The sequence below is a fragment of the Cajanus cajan genome, chromosome 3, assembly GCF_000230855.2.
Source record: "Cajanus cajan strain Asha chromosome 3, NIPB_CcT2T_4, whole genome shotgun sequence".
NCBI lineage: Eukaryota > Viridiplantae > Streptophyta > Magnoliopsida > Fabales > Fabaceae > Cajanus > Cajanus cajan.
In genome coordinates this window covers 29890238-29909099 of record NC_138519.1, presented here as the reverse complement: position 1 = coordinate 29909099, position 18862 = coordinate 29890238, and the positions used below count along the sequence as shown (strand labels likewise).

At 37.5% G+C, this 18862-nt stretch overlaps 1 protein-coding gene across 1 annotated transcript; it reads right to left on the bottom strand.

The window, feature by feature from the left end:
* Positions 1–1917: 1917 nt before the first annotated feature.
* On the bottom strand, positions 1918–2331 carry LOC145956227 (uncharacterized). The gene has a single exon (XM_083071790.1). The coding sequence runs from the start codon at positions 2329–2331 to the stop codon at positions 1918–1920; it is 414 nt and encodes a 137-aa protein (XP_082927916.1).
* Between the last annotated feature and the right edge of the window lie 16531 nt (positions 2332–18862).

Sequence of the window (18862 nt, the reverse complement as noted above, 5' to 3'; positions counted from 1 at the left end):
CATGAAGACAGGACCAATTGACCCTGTCAAAAGCTTTACTGATGTCAATCTTTAAAGCAACCGTACCTGTTTGGCCCTGAATTTTGCACTTCATGTGATGGATTATTTCTGATGCCACCATTACATTGTCAAGGATGGAGTGTCCCTCAACAAATGCAGATTGAGTTTGGGAGATGCATTGGTGCAGAATGTCTTTAAGCCGATTTGCAAGGACTTTTGATACTATCTTGTAAATGACGTTGCATAACGATATAGGTCGCAGGTCCTTTGATGGAGATACTTGGAGAAGAATGTTGATTCTTCAAGCTCTCCATGCTTGGACCGAATGTTCTTGAGGTGTTCTTAGAGACTTTGAAGCTCCACGAAGAAACCTTCCATGGAGGAGAAGTCTTCAATGATGGAACTAGTTGAAGTAGATTGTGATTCCTTCAATGATTCCATGCTAAGGACCGAAATGCCTTGAGGTTGACCTTATGATAAGTTCAAATTCTCCTTGAAGAAGTCTTCAATGGAGGAGAAGCCTTGGAAGGTGATTCGGTTACTCCTAGCTTTGTGTAGAAGCTTGAGGAACCAAAGAGAAGGTTGAAAACCTTGGATAGGAAACCTAGAAGAGAAATTCTCTACGGTTTTTGGAGACTCTTGAAGAGAGAAATTCTGAAGTTTATTTCTCAAATTTGTCAAAAGTGATTACAAATGAAGTAATTAGAAATATATAGGGAAAGGTAGCTTGTAGGAGAAGCTATCCTTAACCATGGTTCACTAGGAACCATGGTAGGGTAAGCTTTAACTCCCACGGTTTAGGTAGCTTGTAGGAGAAGCCAACCTTGACCATGGTTCACTTAAGAACCATGGTAAGGTTGTCTTAACCTTCCAAGGTTTAGAAGCTTGCAAGGCAAGCTTCAAACCTTGAAGAGCAACAAGCTAATTTCGGCCAAAGAACAAGGTGGAGAGCTAGGCGGCCTTGGTTCATGTTTGCTCCTTGAATTAATTCAAAATTTTTTGATTTGGTTTAGTTAGGTTCATCATATGATGATGAGACCTAGCTAAATCAAATCTATGAAAAATTAGGAGCAAAATGAGTCCAATATGCAAAATTTTGCCTAGGCCCAGTTCTGGCCCAATTACTTGTTACACCCTCAAGCATTGCTAAATGTCACCCCCTTTTCCCTACTGAAAAAATATAAAATGAATGTATCAACTAGGGAGGTTAAATGGAGCTAAACTCTCCAAGTAGCCTACCTTAAAAACAATATACAATCACTAGGAAAAAGCAAGTAAAGTGCCTCACAAATACAAAGGCAAAAATAACCTATACAAGAGACTATTTACAAAATATATGAAAAAGGTCTTTAATATCATCCCATTCCTCTTGGTTCTTTCAGTATATCACCTCTTGGATTCCTTGGCCTTGGCCATAGTCTATCATCCTTCATGGATGATATCAGTTTTTGGTATAAGAACAATGTTGGTCTGGTTTAACGGTTCTGGGAAGAAGCCTTGTTCCAACCATTGTTTTCCTGCATGGTAAATTTCTGGCCCTAACAATTCCCAGAAATGCTTATAAAAGCCTGGGTTGAAACTGTCTGGTCCCAGCGCTTTGTCTGCATGCATTGAGAAGAGGGAAGCACAAAACTCACTAATGCAAAATGGCCTTAGGAGGTGTTCATTATCTAAAGTGGTGATGTGTTGAGAGAGAGAATTCATGATTGGGTCTATCATGTTGTCTAAGGTTGTGAAGAGTGTATCAAAGTACGTTTTGGCTACGTCCATGAGTCCCTGTTGGTCATTCACTACAACATTGTCATCACGGGTGAGTTTCTGTATAAGGTTAGTCTTTCTCCTTGCACTTGCTATGGCATGGAAATACTTAGTATTGTTGTCTCGATTCTTGGGCCAAAACAATTTTGACCTTTGCTTCTAGAAAGATTCTTCCTGCATGATAATTGTGTTAAGTCTTTCCTGAAAATCAAGGAGCCAGGATATAGACGCAGGGTCTTGCTTGTCCCTTAATGCCAGGATATGATTTCTACATGCTTCTATTGGAGCTCGAAAGTGAATTCGGAGCTTTCTTCCCCAGGCATCCATGTCTGTTGCACAATGTTGTAGCTTGTGTAATATGTCAAGAGATTGTGTTCGTAGCCAATTGCACGTCACTAGTGGTTGTAACGTTGGCTCTTTCAACCATGCATTTTCGAACCTGAAAGCACGTTTTGGGCGGGTGTAACGCTGCCTAGAGAGATTAAGAAGAAGAAGGGAGTGGTCTGACCTGGCAGCCACAACATTAAGAAGCCGACAGTGGGGAAAGATATCCAGCCAAGAGCTTGTAGACATAGCTCGGTCCAATCTTTCCTCTATTTGATGTGGTGTCCCCTTACTTTTGACCTATGTGTACTTGTATCCCTCCAAGGGTAAGTCAAACAGATTTGCGTCTGTAACAATGGAATGGAAGCCGTGTAACAACCATGGAAGATGTGCGTGAGAGCCATGTTTATCGTCATTAGTGAGCAGTAGGGATGGCAAAACGGGCCAGCCCGCCCCGTTTTGGCCCGCCCTGCCTTTGGCCCGCTAAAAACGGGCTGGGCCGGGCCGGCCTGCCAACGTAAAACGGGCTAGAGATGTTGGCTCGCCCCGCCTAAGGACGAGCTAGCAGGTTGGCGGGCCAGCCCACATACAAAAATAAAAAAAAATGGAAAAAAATATATTTTATGTTCAAATAAAAAGAATTTGCTGCAAATAAATAAATATAACCATATGAAATTAAAAATGTATACATATTGTACATAATATATATTCAATAAAAACAAATTACAAACTTAGAATAAAATCAAATAGAAATTAGTCCATTTACACCAAAATCAAAACCAAATTATAAACTTACACAACTAAATTTTTTGATAGTTCACAAAACAAGTTTAAATACAATTAATTAACTTTAAATTTTTATTTTAAGAATATTAGAAGCTCTCTTAGAAGATGTCTCTACTTTTTTTCTTGATCATCTTCATCCTCATCTTCTACATCAAAATAAAATAAACATAAAAATAATTAAATTTAAAAAAATATATATGCGGGCCGGCGGGTTGTGGCGGGCCGGCCCACTATTTGGCCCGGCGGGTTGGTAGGCTTGGCGGGTTGAAATGATGGGCCCGACCTGCCAATTTTTGGCGGGCTAATGGGCCGGCCCGCGGGCCACAGCCCACTTTGCCATCCCTAGTGAGCAGATCATTAAAGTCCCCCATGATACACCACGGGAGAGAGTTGTCTTGTGCTAGGTGGCATAGAAGATTCCATGAATCTCGTCTTCGTGATCATCCAAGGAAACCATAGAAGCCAATGAAACGTCAAATAGCACTAGATATGTGGGAGACTCTCACGTTGATGAAGTGTGGGGAATAATTGATGAGTAGACAATCAAAAGATTTTTTCTAGAACAAAGCTAGTCCTCCACTATGACTGAAGTAGCTAACCGCGAAGGATGAGTCGAAGTTCAGACGGGAACGCAGTTTGTCTATGCGAGAAGCAGATACAAGAGTTTCACATAAGAAGAGAATGTCAGGATGGTACGTCCTTAGTAGGTCAAGGAGAATAGGAACTGCTCGCGGGTTGCCTAGGCCCCAGCAGTTCCAGCTGAGGAGACTCATGATCATTGGTAGGCCTGATTCCCAGGGCCTACCTTTAAAAAATGAAGATTGGAGTTTCTAGAGTTGGTGTCATCTGATGAGGGAGAGTGTTGGGCATTTTCGTTTGATGTGGGAGAGGCCTCGTGAAGATCATTAAAACCATGCTTTTGCCTAGTTATTGTGGTTTTTAGATCCTCATGATCTTCTTCCATGGCTGAGTGAACAATGCTGCCAGATGCAGCGGGGGATGCATTTTGTCGTTTGGGTGTAGTTACCATATTTTGAAAGATTTTAACCATAATATCTTTCCTTTTTTGAATTTCCGTAATCTCTGGAGATTGGTGTGGTTGGTTGTTATCAGGGATATTCCCTCCCTGATTTACGTGGAAATCCGGATTTTTTGCATGGGAAGGGATATCATGCCATATTCTTGGCCTGATTCATCCCGTAGCCACCGTGAGCTTCCGTCGACACTTCTGTTGTCAGCTCAGAGTGTTGCATTCCAATGGCGCTTCCGATCGTCCTTTGGCAGGGCGAAAAGGCTATCGCAATAATCCTCTAAATGGCCTATGATGCCGTAGAAAAAACATAATATCCCCACACATTCGTATTTGAAGAGTATTGTGAAGGCTTCACCGCCTGCTCTTTTAATACGTTTGTCTTTCTCAGTGGTACTCTCACATCTAGTAGAACACGAATACGCATGTGGCTCTGCCAAATGGTCATGTTATTCTTTTCATCGTATTCCAGAAAGACGCCAATGTAGTTCCCAATTTGTTGGCCAACATCGAGAGACATGAAGCCTGGTGGTATGTTATGTATTTGGATCTGTTCTTACCGGAAATCTACCGTAGAGCTGAACCGCCAGGTAAGATCGGTGAGCCTCCTTCACTAGTACGTTTGTGTTCCAAGATGGGGGTGGTACCTGCAAAAGAGACTCCGATGCTAAAGTTAGTGTTTGTGGGAGTATTAGTCTCGTATAAATAATGCACGTACCTTAGTATGAATTAGGGTTTTACTGGGCCTTGGGCCCGAGATCAGTTATGACCTATTTGGGTGACAAGCTGACGTCACATAGCGCGTGTCCGAGGTCGTCTTGCGCTGTGATACCGAGCTGGGAGCTCGGCTTCGCAGTACGGATAGTACACTAGCCCCCCGAGCTCCGAAGACCGTAGGTCAAGGAGTTAAGACCGAGCTCGTCAGGGAATAGTGACCTTTCGCGTATGCCTGCCTATCATGATGTCATGTGTCATGGCCGAGCTGAAGAGCTCGGCAATAATGAGTTTACTGCTTGGTTAGGCTGGTAAACCTTTGACCGAGTCAGTAGATTTGTGAGGGACAAGTCAGCAACTTAGCTGGCCAGTAGACTTGTCCCCAAGCACCGAGTGATGTAAGAGCAAAGGGGCTTTTGAGGAGCTCCCAAATTTGTTGTTTGAAGGTTCAAATTTGACCTTGTGATCTTCAAGGTTTGACCTCGACATCGGTTAAGAAAATGTGATCTCAAGGTTCGGACTCGACCTCGGTATATCAAGGTTTGAACTCGACCTCGGTTAAGAAAATGTAGTCTCAAGGTTCGGACTCGACCTTGGTTAAGAAAATGTGTTCTCAAGGTTCGGACTCGACCTTGGCATATCAAGGTTCGAACTCGACCTTGGTTAAGAAAATGTGATGTCAAGGTTCGGACTCGACCTTGGCATATCAAGGTTCGAACTCGACCTTGGTTAAGAAAATGTGTTCTCAAGGTTCGGACTCGACCTTGGCATATCAAGGTTCGAACTCGACCTTGGTTAAGAAAATGTGATCTCAAGGTTCGAACTCGACCTCGGTTAAGAAAATGTGATCTCAAGGTTCGGACTCGACCTCGGTATATCAAGGTTCGAACTCGACCTCGGTTAAGAAAATGTAGTCTCAAGGTTCGAACTCGACCTTGGTTAAGAAAATGTGATCTCAAGGTTCGGACTCGACCTTGGCATATCAAGGTTCGAACTCGACCTTGGTTAAGAAAATGTTATCTCAAGGTTCGGACTCGACCTTGGCATATCAAGGTTCAAACTCGACCTTGGTTAAGAAAATGTGATCTCAAGGTTCGTACTCGACCTTGGCAAGTCGTCATGGTTAATGTGCCAATACCAAAAATGTATGGGAATGGAGTTGCTTTATTGATTTATTTCTTAGGTGTGCCTCGTTAAAACCTTCCTTGGCCAAAAACCATTTTCTTTAGTGGGAAAAAGGGCTAAGGAGGAAAAAGAGTACATCACCTGAATTTACAAGTTAAGAGAAATAAAATTTGAGGTGGGTGGAATTCCAGGTTCCAAATTTTCCTTTGGAGAGGTATGTTCTTGCATTTCTCACCCCACCAAACAAGGTCGCCAACTTTAAATGTTTGTGGCTTGACCTTGGTCTTGCTTTCCTTATGGTTTGTTGCGAACCTGGTCACGAAAAGCAGAGTGCTCTTCCATTTGAATGTACCCTGCAGCTCGGGCACGGAGTTCGACCATATCAAGAGGAGATCGTAGACACAGGCTGTCCACCAAAGGTCTAGGCTTGAGCGCCATGAGCATCGCGTGTAGGGTGACCTTGGGGTTCAATTTTTGAATCTTGACCGAGATACTGGCAAAGCGTTCCATGAACGCCCTTAGTGATTTGTCGTCGCCCTGTCTGAGACTAGCCAAGGCGGCTGATGTGACATGGTGAGGTCGACTCGTGGCAAACTGCGTCGTGAATCGCCTTACTAGAGTGTCAAAGTTGTCTATTGACTCCACCGGCAGTTGAGTGTACCAGTTGAGCGCTGCCCCTTGAGCAAGGTCGGGAAAACCCTACACAGAATAGCATCTTTATTAGTGTATAGGTTTACCTGTGTAATGTACAGATCGACGTGCTCGTCTGGGTCTGTCGTGCCGTCGTAACGGTCAATGTGGAGAGGCTTCCATCTGAAAGGGAGAGGTGTTTCCATGATGCCATCCACAAAAGGATGACGGCGGAAGGTTGGTTGATCCCCCGCGACATGAGTAGGAGCATTGCTGACCTCATGGGCCGATTTGTGTGTCGGTGCATGAGATCGATGCGTGGCAGGCTTTGGAGTTGGTGTCCTATGCGCTATTGGCAGTTGAGAAACCGAGTGCCCCTCTTCCTCGTTTAGGTGACTCGGTTGAGGGGGTTGATCTGAGGTACGTCGTGGTAGCTGAGCACGGATACGCTCATTCTCGGCGCGCAGCGCCGCTAGGTCTGCTTCATTAGCGATTCGCATCACGGCTAGGTCAGTTTCGTGCTTGGCACGCATGTTTTGCAGATCAGCGGTGTGTTGCTGCCGCATCTGCTCGACCTGCTCGATCAGCCTTCTCAATGCTGCTTCGTTGTCCATGGTAGTTGCGTGATCTAGGTCGTCTGTTGCGCGTCTGCTATGGCTTCTGGTAGAAACCATAAGGGTGGCCGATAAGAGCTGTCTTGATCGGCCCCACGGTGGGCGCCAAATGTTCTTACCAGAAATCTGCCGTAGAGCTGATCCGCCAGGTAAGATCGGTGAGCCTCCTTCACTGGTACGTTTGTGTTCCAAGATGGGGGTGGTACCTGCAAAAGAGACTTCGATGCTAAAGTTAGTGTTTGTGGGAGTATTAGTCTCGTATAAATAATACACGTACCTTAGTATGAATTAGGGTTTTACTGGGCCTTGGGCCCGAGATCAGTTATGACCTATTTGGGTGACGAGCTGACGTCACATAGCGCGTGTCTGAGGTCGTCTTGCGCTGTGATACCGAGCTGGGAGCTCGGCTTCGCAGTACGGATAGTACAGGATCCAAAATGGAACCATGAAAAAAGGGATCATATTGGGAATATCCCCAGGTTGAAGAGTGCCTAGGATAAGAAGGTGTCTATCGAAAGACCAGGGGCTACCTTTGAGCACTTTCTGCATATCCATTGCATGAAAAAAATTGAACATAAACAGGCCTGAGCTTATCTCTTGAATGGAGACTCCGCATCTTGGTTGCCAGATCTCTACCATTCATACCTTCATAATCTGGACTCTGATGCTACGTTCGGGAAAACGACCTATGAGGCATAAGGAAGTATTAGTGGCATTGGTCCCTTGTTGGTCGTTCTGAATGATGAGATCATCTTCATTGGCCAAGATTGAGGTTGTGTAGATCAGGAGTGGTCATGGTTTGGTCGGTGTATTGGCTAGAGTGCGTGGCAGCAATTAAGTTAAAACTTCTCAACGAGGAGAGAAAACATCCCACAAAAGGAGAGAAAAAAAATCTAAAGTAAATATATGTTTTCAAACTTTTCGTTATATATTATTATTATTATTATTATTATTAAACTATACTATATATATATATTCGATACAGTGTAGGTAAAAATAAATTCCATAACTATAAATAAGTAAAAAGAACGTAATAAAATATATAAGCAGCTAATATATATAATATTATTTATAAGAATAATTTAAATGAACTTGACATATTATTTTATATAACTATAAAAAAAAATTAAATAAAGTATTTGTAAATAAGAATTAATATGTTAAAATGCATTAAAAAAACATATAAACAACACATATAAAATGTTAAAAGAAATAAAAATAGTTAAACAATATATTAACATTAGTTAAGTAGTAAAAAATAAATAAGACGAGGTTAGAAACTGATGGAGGACCATCCTTGGTACTTCACTTCATGTGAGACCCATCACATGGTTCATGGCTATGACCAATTTGATTAGTATAGGATTATTTTATTTGCCAATTTTACCCTTGTATTTTGGGGTATTTTAGTCATAGGATTTATTTTCTTTGTATTTCCTATTTTACCCTTGTATTATGGGGTGCTTTAGATGATTAGGGTTTTTAATTTGGGCTAGGGTATTACATAGGAGGTGACGCCTAGTTTGGTGAGTTTGGACCTATTTTTGGTGATTAGAAAGGCTTAGGCCCAAGTGAAGGGCAAAGGTTGCATGGTCTTATCATGCACCTTGTTATAGCCAATCTAAACCCATAGATTCCAAACTTGGCCACCAAGTTGCATCTAGGGTTAATTTGGCATTGCATTTGGAGTGCATTTGGCCTTGGCATTTTCGGCCATACAACCCTAAATGCAACTCCTCCTATAAAAACCCCACACCCCACCACTTGTAAACACTTTGGATGTATATGAATTTGAGTGAGCATTCTTATGCCTCAAGTCCCTATCCTTAGTCCCTAGCTAAATTCGGCTAGCCTACCTTCATTCTCCACCCTTGGAGAGTGAGACCTAGAGTGGCCTCCACCTACCTTGGAGTGAGCCAACCTAAATCACCAAACACCATCACCTAAATAGCTTCTGCCAAACACCTCCCTTTTCACGCAACCCACTCCTTTCTCCACCCCAAAATCTCCTTGTGTCTTTCCTTTGTTGAACCTAGATCAAGGGCAAGGCTTCCTCTCCTTCATCTCTACGTCATTTCATGGAGAAGGAACCCATCAAGTGGTATCAAGAGCCAAGGTTCTTCAAGGGTAACATCTAGTACTTTTGTGTCTTCTTTGAGTCTTCTTCTTGTTTTTTTTGCTTTCGGTCATTTTCTTTCTCCTTGCCTTCTTTGTGTGGCCGAATAGCTTTAGGGTTCACACCTTGTCCTTGTGAGCCTTCCTTTCCATTTTAGGTTTCCATGTTTTTTTAGGGTTGCCATGCTTTTCATTTTTCTTGAGTCTCATATGAACATGAAGAACATGCTTTTTGATTTTTGAATCCACCTAAAGTTTTGTCAATTCTTTTGTTTCCTATATTTTGTCAACATAAATTCCATGTATGTGCCAAACACTTTGCATGAAACACATGAACAAAATATGCCATATTGCATGATAGTGGGCGTGACATTTAGAAGTTCTTTAGAGGTCATTCATGCATGCTAAATAGTCCTAGCATGTTCCTTGTAATTTTGAGTTTCCATGTGTGAAATGCTTCCTTGCACATGCATACAACTTGCTGCCCACTTTTCCCTTGCATTCCACTTGTTTTGGTTAATTTTGTATGCTTAAAGGAACCCTAAAAGAATCTAAGAGGTGGCTGAAAAAAAAAAATTGTGCCAACAACTTGTACCAACTAGTACAAACCTTTTCCACTAAAAAGATTCCTTAAGGAACCACTAAGAAACGCCACTTGTCATCCTCTCTTCTCCTAAATTTTTTTAACCTAATTTTTGACCAACCACAAGTGCAAAACCTAAGCAACATTTGGGCTTAATTTTAAAAAAAAATTCGGACCCAAGATATATTAAAAACAAGATTGTCGTGAGCAACAAAGAACAACATCAAAGAACAAAAAAAAAATTTATTGGACCAAAAAGGACTTGTTGCTAGACTTGTGGAAATACCTATTCATTTGGGAGTTGGACTTATGACAATTTGACCTTATTTTGGGACTTTCCTTTGGCTGGACCGAAACACAAAAAGAACTTAATCAAGTGGACTAAACACTAACCTAATTCTAGTGCCTTTCTAGGATTATTCTTTGTGTGCTTCCTTTCTTTGATTGAGTCTTAATTTTTTTTGCTTGTCTTTCTTGGCCTCTTTTGTTTTGTCATCTTAAATTCTCTTTGAGTTTAGCCTTTCTTAATTGTGCTTTTCAGTTTTTATTTCTTGGACTCTTGCTTTGGGTTGGTTTTAATTTCATTGTAGGTCAAAACCCACTCTAGTCAATTTTCACACCTTTGGTGGATTTGAGTGGAGGGGTGAACCGAATCCAAGCCTAGCCTTTGGAGGGACTTACACCACACATAAAGGAGAGAACAAACACTTGGAGAGGTCTAACACGTTTGTTCATTGTGAAGGAACCCCATTGGAGGAGTTTGAAGACTTAAATTCTTGTTTTTGTCTAATTTTTTTTGCTTACTTTTCTCTCTCGGCCTCTTTGTTGTTTTTGGCCTTAGTTTCATTCTTTTGGTTTGTAATTTGGCCATTTCTAAACCTCTTCAACTTGGTTTTAGTTCGTGTAGTTGAAGGTGATTTGAAAACCTTCACCTAGGACCTCGACTAGAACATGTTTTAAGTGCTTTCCTTTTGCATGTTTTAAAGCTTTTAGTAGTATAATTGCTTAGGACTTTATCTTTGTGCAATTACGTTTAGAAGGCTTGTTTTGCCTACTAGGGGTAACGTGCACACACTCACCTTTGATTGTACCAATTCGTTTTTGTAAGAAAAAGTAGAAAAGGCTTAGTGATTTTTTACTTGATAGGGCTTGGTTATTAAGTGATTCCTTGTAGTCCACCTCCCCTTGAAAGTTCACTTTGTGCACTTAGGCCTTTCCTACCTATCTTGCACCTTGAAAACCTTTTTGCGAAAACCTTTTATCACTCACTCTTTGTGAAAACCATTTTCAATCCCTTTTTGAAAACAATTTGTGAAAACCTTTTCTTGATCAAAGATGAGTGATCATTCTAGTGTCCATGGTCATAATTCTCGTAGTACTAGGTCTAGTGTTAGGGATGAACTTAGGGAATTGAAAGAGTACCTAAGAAAAAAAGAAGAGGAAAATATAAAAAGAGAGGAAGAATTAAGAAGAAAAGAAAAAGAGTTGGAAAAGAATAATGATGAAATAAAAAGATTGCTAGAAAGATTAGTTGTGGGAGGAGAGGCTAGTGGTTCAAGACCAAGAGTCACTTCTCCTCAACCCTCAAGAGGAAAGGGGCATATGCATGCAAGTGTTCATGAGGAGGAAGGGCATCATACCCAACCTCCAAGTGATATCTTCTTTAGTAGTCATCACAATGATGATTACTATCAAAGACCCCCAAGGCATCATAGACATAGGGAGTCTTCCAATAGGGAACCTAACATCACTCTTCCCCCATTTCATGGCAAAGATAATGTTGAAAGTTATTTAGATTGGGAAATGAAAGTTGAACAACTATTTTCTTGCCATGGAGTGAGTGAAGAGAGAAAGGTTTCTTTGGCAACCCTTAGCTTCCAAGGGCATGCCATGTATTGGTGGACCTCCTTAGAAAAAGAAAGAAGAATAAACCATGAGCCTCCAATTCAATATTGGAATGAGCTCCGTAGTGCCTTAAGAAGGAGGCATATTCCTCCATACTATGACCGAGAGCTTATGGACAAGCTACAAAGATTGAAACAAGGGTCCTCTAGTGTGGAAGAATATAGGCAATCTATGGAGTTGTTAATGATGAGGGCTGGGATTAGGGAGGAAGAGAGGACCACAATCTCTAGCTTTCAAAGTGGTCTTAATCTTGAGATAAGAGACAAAGTTGAACTTCTACCTTATAGGGATTTGAATGAACTTGTTCAACTTTGTTCAAGAGTGGAGCATCAACTTACAAGAAAACCTTTTCGAAAAGACTCCACTCCCTCTTATTCCAAGAGTTTTAAGAAGGAGAGCCACTCTTCCCTACCTTATCCCAAGGAAGAAAAAGAAAAAGAAAAAGAAAAAGAAAAATCATCTTTTAAGGTATCTTCCAAAGACACTAAAACAAGTGACATCAAGTGTTTCAAGTGTCTTGGCCGTGGGCACATTTCTTCACAATGTCCCACCAAAAAAACCATGCTTTTAAAGGGCCAAGATCACTATAGTAGCCTTGATGAAGCTACTTCCTCATCTTCAAGTGATGAAGAAGAAGTTTTAGCATCCGAGGAAGAAATCTTACCTTGTGAAGGAGACCTATTGTTGGTTAGAAGGCTCCTTAACAATCAATCTAGTGAAATTGACCAATCACAACGAGAGAACTTGTTTCAAACAAAATGCAAGGTCTTAGAAAGTACTTGTTCTCTCATTGTCGATAGTGGGTCTACTTCTAATTGTTGTAGTACTAGATTGGTTGATAAGCTAGCCTTAACTACAAAACCTCATCCTAAACCTTACAAAATGCAATGGATCAATGAGGAAAGAGGTGTTGTAGTCAACCAACAAGCAAGCATACCAATCTCTATTGGCAAATATCAAGAAGAAGTTTTGTGTGACATAGTGCCATTAGAGGTTAGTCATGTCTTGCTTGGGAGGCCATGGCAATTTGACAAGCACATAATCCATGATGGCCTCACCAATAAAATAAGTTTCCAACACCTAGGTAAGAAGTTTGTGTGGTGTCCTCTATCACCCTCTCAAGTGAATAAGGACCAACTCAAACTCAAGGCTAAGAAAGATGATGAAGAGAAAATCAAAAACAAAAACAAAAAGAAAAGAAAAGAAAAAAAGAAGTTTTCCTTTGAAGACAAAGGACTAGGTTCAAAAGAACCTTAACCCTTGTGCCATCCTCCTTCTTTTGGTGCCAAAGAAAGATGGCAATGGAGGATGAGCACCTTTTTAAAAGCCATCATTGCATAAAAGGCACCCAATCCCTAAGATAGATGATTTGGTGAATGAATTGCATGGGGCCAATAATTTAAATGGTGATGCCTCTTTGGCTCTCTCCTTTCCCCTAGCACTTTCATTCAACAAATTGTGTACTTAAGGATTGCATCGTTAAAGTTTTAGTATTTTTTTTTTTTTTTTTTTACTTCCCTAATTGTGGTTTCACATTTTTTTGAAGGATCAATGGAATGGAAGAGCTTAAAGATTTGAGGTCAAATCCTTCTCAAGAAGGAGGGTATGATGGAGGACCATCCTTGGTACTTCACTTCATGTGAGACCCATCACATGGTTCATGGCTATGACCAATTTGATTAGTATAGGATTATTTTATTTGCCAATTTTACCCTTGTATTTTGGGGTATTTTAGTCATAGGATTTATTTTCTTTGTATTTCCTATTTTACCCTTGTATTATGGGGTGCTTTAGATGATTAGGGTTTTTAATTTGGGCTAGGGTATTACATAGGAGGTGACGCCTAGTTTGGTGAGTTTGGACCTATTTTTGGTGATTAGAAAGGCTTAGGCCCAAGTGGAGGGCAAAGGTTGCATGGTCTTATCATGCACCTTGTTATAGCCAATCTAAACCCATAGATTCCAAACTTGGCCACCAAGTTGCATCTAGGGTTAATTTGGCATTGCATTTGGAGTGCATTTGGCCTTGGCATTTTCGGCCATACAACCCTAAATGCAACTCCTCCTATAAAAACCCCACACCCCACCACTTGTAAACACTTTGGATGTATATGAATTTGAGTGAGCATTTTTATGCCTCAAGTCCCTATCCTTAGTCCCTAGCTAAATTCGGCTAGCCTACCTTCATTCTCCACCCTTGGAGAGTGAGACCTAGAGTGGCCTCCACCTACCTTGGAGTGAGCCAACCTAAATCACCAAACACCATCACCTAAATAGCTTCCGCCAAACACCTCCCTTTTCACGCAACCCACTCCTTTCTCCACCCCAAAATCTCCTTGTGTCTTTCCTTTGTTGAACCTAGATCAAGGGCAAGGCTTCCTCTCCTTCATCTCTACGTCATTTCATGGAGAAGGAACCCATTAGAAACACTCTACCAAAACACTATAATTATATATATATATATATATATATATATATATATATATATATATATTTACTTATTTATATTTATTTACTTATTTGTTTCCATTGGAGCATTTTTTTATAATTTAAAATTTAAAATTTAATTAAATATTTTTATTTAATTACTTTTCTATTATAATATTTTATTTAATGAAAAGTGTTCAAACGAAACTGATGTAATTTTTATTAAGTATAACACTATTCAATAATTTTGTATTAAATATAAATTTTATAAATCTAACCATGAAAGTTCATATCACCTTATATGTTTACATCAAATTTTGTTAAAATTGAAAATTAAAGTATTCATATTTATTATATTTTAAAATGTATATATTATGTCAATTTTATTTTATAAGAATGAAGTATCAAATCATCTTGGATTAATATGAAATTTTGTATATATTATTTAAGAATAAAAACCTTCAATCTAACTGTTGAATTTATAAAAATTACATTTAATATAAAATGTGATTTAATAAAAGTTATAACGATATTATTTGAATCTCCTCTTATTTAATTATTTATTTAACGTACGGTCTGTTAAGGGTTTAATATATTTGATTAATATTTACTCTTGTATACGTTATTGTTTTTATTGTTGTGGACGTTAGAAAATTGATTGTTGTAGTGCTACACGGTTGTTTTGGATTTGTTGCATGATTCTAGTATTGTGACCACGTGGGCATTACTAAATTTATAAATATATTGATGCTATCGAGAATAAAAATAACATAAATATATGTAACATAACACAACAGTAAAATTATTTTCCTTATTCAAGAATTATTTATTATTATTAAATATATTTTTAGAATGATATTTTTTTGTTCGAAAGTTTTTTGTTGCACACAATTCATATTTGAGATTGTGATAACCAGTTAAACTATGCAATTTCGTATTTATTATTTTTTCCTTTTAAGGATATTAAATTTATAAAATTTAATTAATTAGTGTAATTAACTATTGCATATTTAGAAACATGAAACAACTCACTCAATCGATAGTTTCAATATATATAAGTTACTATCATTTTTTAAGCTAAGAATGAAACAAAAAGACAATTTCACATCTTTAAGTAAGAAAAATATTAAAAGATTAATTAATTTATGTTTAACATATACAACAAAATTGTAGAACTAAAATTGTTTAAAATGAATTCATACAATTGATAATTAAGGCTATTTTTTCTTTGCTTTGATAAGAATGTATAACTCTTTTTTATTAGGTTATCCTTTGTAAAAAGAAAGAGGTATCTCTAGTTGTGACTTCATATCCAATACCCAAGTTAGGATCAAACTATGATCCTTGGTCATGGACGGATCCACGTTTACATAAGTGGGGATAGTTGCCCCCACTAAATATATATTATTAAATATATTTTAATTACTCTATTATATTTAATATAATAAAATATATTAATATTTTATTTTATTGTTTAATTACTTTCACTTTATGCTAAAATTATCTTAATTTTTTATGAGAAAAAAATTTACTTACTCTAAAAGTAAGTCTTAGTAGATCTACTCTATTTAATAGCTAATGTTCTATATCAAAATTTTTAAAAATCTAACTGTTAAACTAATTTTTTTTAATGTATAGATTAAGTTTACAAATTTAAAAAAAATGAAAATCAAATGATACTTCATTAGATAGATTCAACATAACTTATAAAATAATTTTTATAATTATCCATCAATTTAAATTAATGAAACAGAGTATCAAATATTTTTTAATTTTTTTTAAAATTTTATAAATTTGATCTATGTATTAAAGACTTTTAAATGATCGGATGAATACTTAACGTAGAACATAAATTATTCAGTGGAGTAAGTCTATCAATCCCTTCTTATTTTTTATTAATATAACATACTATATTTTTTTTACTAAAAGATTTATTACTTCTTTACTCATTAAATGTATCATAATTTAGTTTATTAATGTAGGTTATTTTTCAATTTTTTATTTTATTTTTTAATCCTTTGATCATGTATATGTATATTGTGTTGGTAGGAGAGGATCTACATTAAGGAAAATGAGAGTAATTGTCACACAATTTTTTTAACTTAAACATATTTAAATAAAGACATTTACTCTTATAAAAAAAGTAGACATTGCACTTATAAAAATATTTCTGTTTTAAATGAGTGTAGAAATTTAGAAAATACTTAAAGAAAACAAATTGATAATTTTATTATTTTTATCCTATTAATTTTAATTTACCATTTCATTCCTCTAATTAATATTAAATAAATTACAAAAAATTATAAAGTAATACTTAAATATAATCTCATATAAAAAGAAAAAAAATTATCACTCTATTTATAAGACAATTTGATTTATTAAAATAAGGTATTTTAAATTTTTTACCATAAAATATATTTTTCAAGAAATTATTAATTTTTTTAGTAAAATGATACATAGTATTTTATTGTCTCTACTTAATAAATTTTCTGGATCCGTCACTGTCCTTAGTTAAATAGTATAAATATCAAACCATTAAAACTATCAACTTTTGGTATAAGTGCTACCTAATCAATTTTTTTTCTATTATTATAAAATAAACATAATAATTTCAAAATATAAATAAAATACACTTTGAAACAAATGATAGAAAAAAAAATCAGCATGTAGATGGGTGATATAACAATAAACACGCAGATGAAAGATTGCGTTAAAACGATCGACAATCTTTTGTAAGTGATAAGGTAGCAAACAGTGGAATAAATAAGATAATAACTGTAAGAAAAAAAATCATGTAAAACATGTAAAATTGTATCATGCCTAAAGTTCTATAAATAGGTGAAGGTTCTCACATCCTTAATTATTCAATTTGTTTTATTCGGGTAAGAAAAACAGAGGGGTATAAATAGTATAAGTTACTATAAAAAAACAAAGAAAAAAAAAAAAAAAAGAAACAGTTGGAATCATAAAAATAAAAATAAAAATACATATTATTTATTATTGAAATTACATTAAATCAAATAATAATAATTAAAATAAAATAATAAAAAAGTTTAGAAAATATTGAATTGAATTACGTTAAGTACTATTTTTTTTAAAAGAAACACCCTTATTACACTAATAAATTATTTTATAATATACTTATCTTTCAAGATAATTGTAATATCCCGATTTTCACAAATTATACGAAGGTTCAAAGCTTAATAAGGGTGATTTAATAGCCTAGAACGGGTCATTTCTAAACTGGAACGGGTCATTCTAAACTACTAAAAAGGCCTATAACCCTAGTTGGGAACGAGTCGTTCCAAACATGGCCGTTATGTTAAAACGCAACTCCAGAACGGGCCGTTCTGGTTTAAGAACGGAACGTTCTAGATGTGAATTTTACATATGACGAATGAGTCTAGAACGAGACGTTTCAGATTCAAAATAAGTCGTTTTGGCTACTTCTGACATCTATAAATAGCATACTCTAGCACTACTTATACATTCTCTGAAGACCAAGGAGAACCAAGAGAAGGAGATCAACCAAATCCCGCTCTAGCTTCATCTTCTGCTTATCCAGGTAAGGGAGAGTGAGAAACCTCTCACTCTGGCTCATAGTGCGTGTAGGAATATACGCTGGATAGCCAAACACAAACAAGATATGTATAGCATAGATAGATTAACAATAATATCACATCCCACTCATCCAAGACATAAAAATATCAATTTATCATATAACATTAAAAAAGCACATGCATGGACACAGACTACATATTATCATGCATGTGGCGCCAGTAACACATCACATGGCATATTGCCGCTAGCAATATACGAAGAGTAGTCTAGGAGTACATGTCAGGTCACGCCCTCTGTGCACTCTCACTAGAAGGACATACTACCAAGGTCTCGTCGGGATAGCTAAGCCGTGCAAGATACATCCCATGCACACAATGGGTGAGATTGAAACTTCCAAACCAAGCTATCCCCAAGGACTAATCCCCAAGCTTTTACACAAGGAGGCCTTCCCTGGCGGTGTATTCCATATCGTACCCTTAAAAACATTTATGCAAAATGATGCATGTCAATCAAGACTCTATGCATTCTCATATCACATTATCATGTCTCATTGTCACATAACATTATCACATATCCTCATATCTCATGTCTCATATTCACATTTCACATTATCTCATCATATTCACATAGTCTCCACAGAGCACTTTAATTCATATGAAAACTTATCTATTTGCGAAATTGAACACATATTCGTACATCTCATCCAACAAGGAATACAATAGAACAATTAGAAAGTAAAATAGAAAACATTCATATTTTGTCTGTTTTTCATAGGGTTCTCTCAGGAACCCACAGAGCACTCTAATTCCTACAATACACATTTAACACAATACAATTTACTCATATAATTGCCTCTTCAAACAATCTCCTCACACAATCATCAATGCATTCCCTTAGGGTTTTCTATAGGAACACCAAAGTTTGCCATTATAATCCAAACACCAACACTACTCATACATACATACTAATTACATCAATTAGAACATTTAGGGAGAAACAGGGATGAAACAGATACAATTAGGAAAACCCCTCATACATGAGCACACAACAAACATAGGATTGGGGGCCAATCCCACTACCCAACATACATTCCCACATCCAGAGCGAGGTTTCTCAGTCTCCCCTTACCTGGATAAGCAGAAGATGAAGCTATAGAGCGGAATCTGGCTGATCTCCTTCTCTTGGTTCTCCTTGGTCTTCAGAGAGTGTGTCCAGAAGTAGTGCCAGAGTCTGCTATTTATAGATGTTAGGGGTGGCCAGAACGACCCATTTTGGATCCGGAACGTTTCGT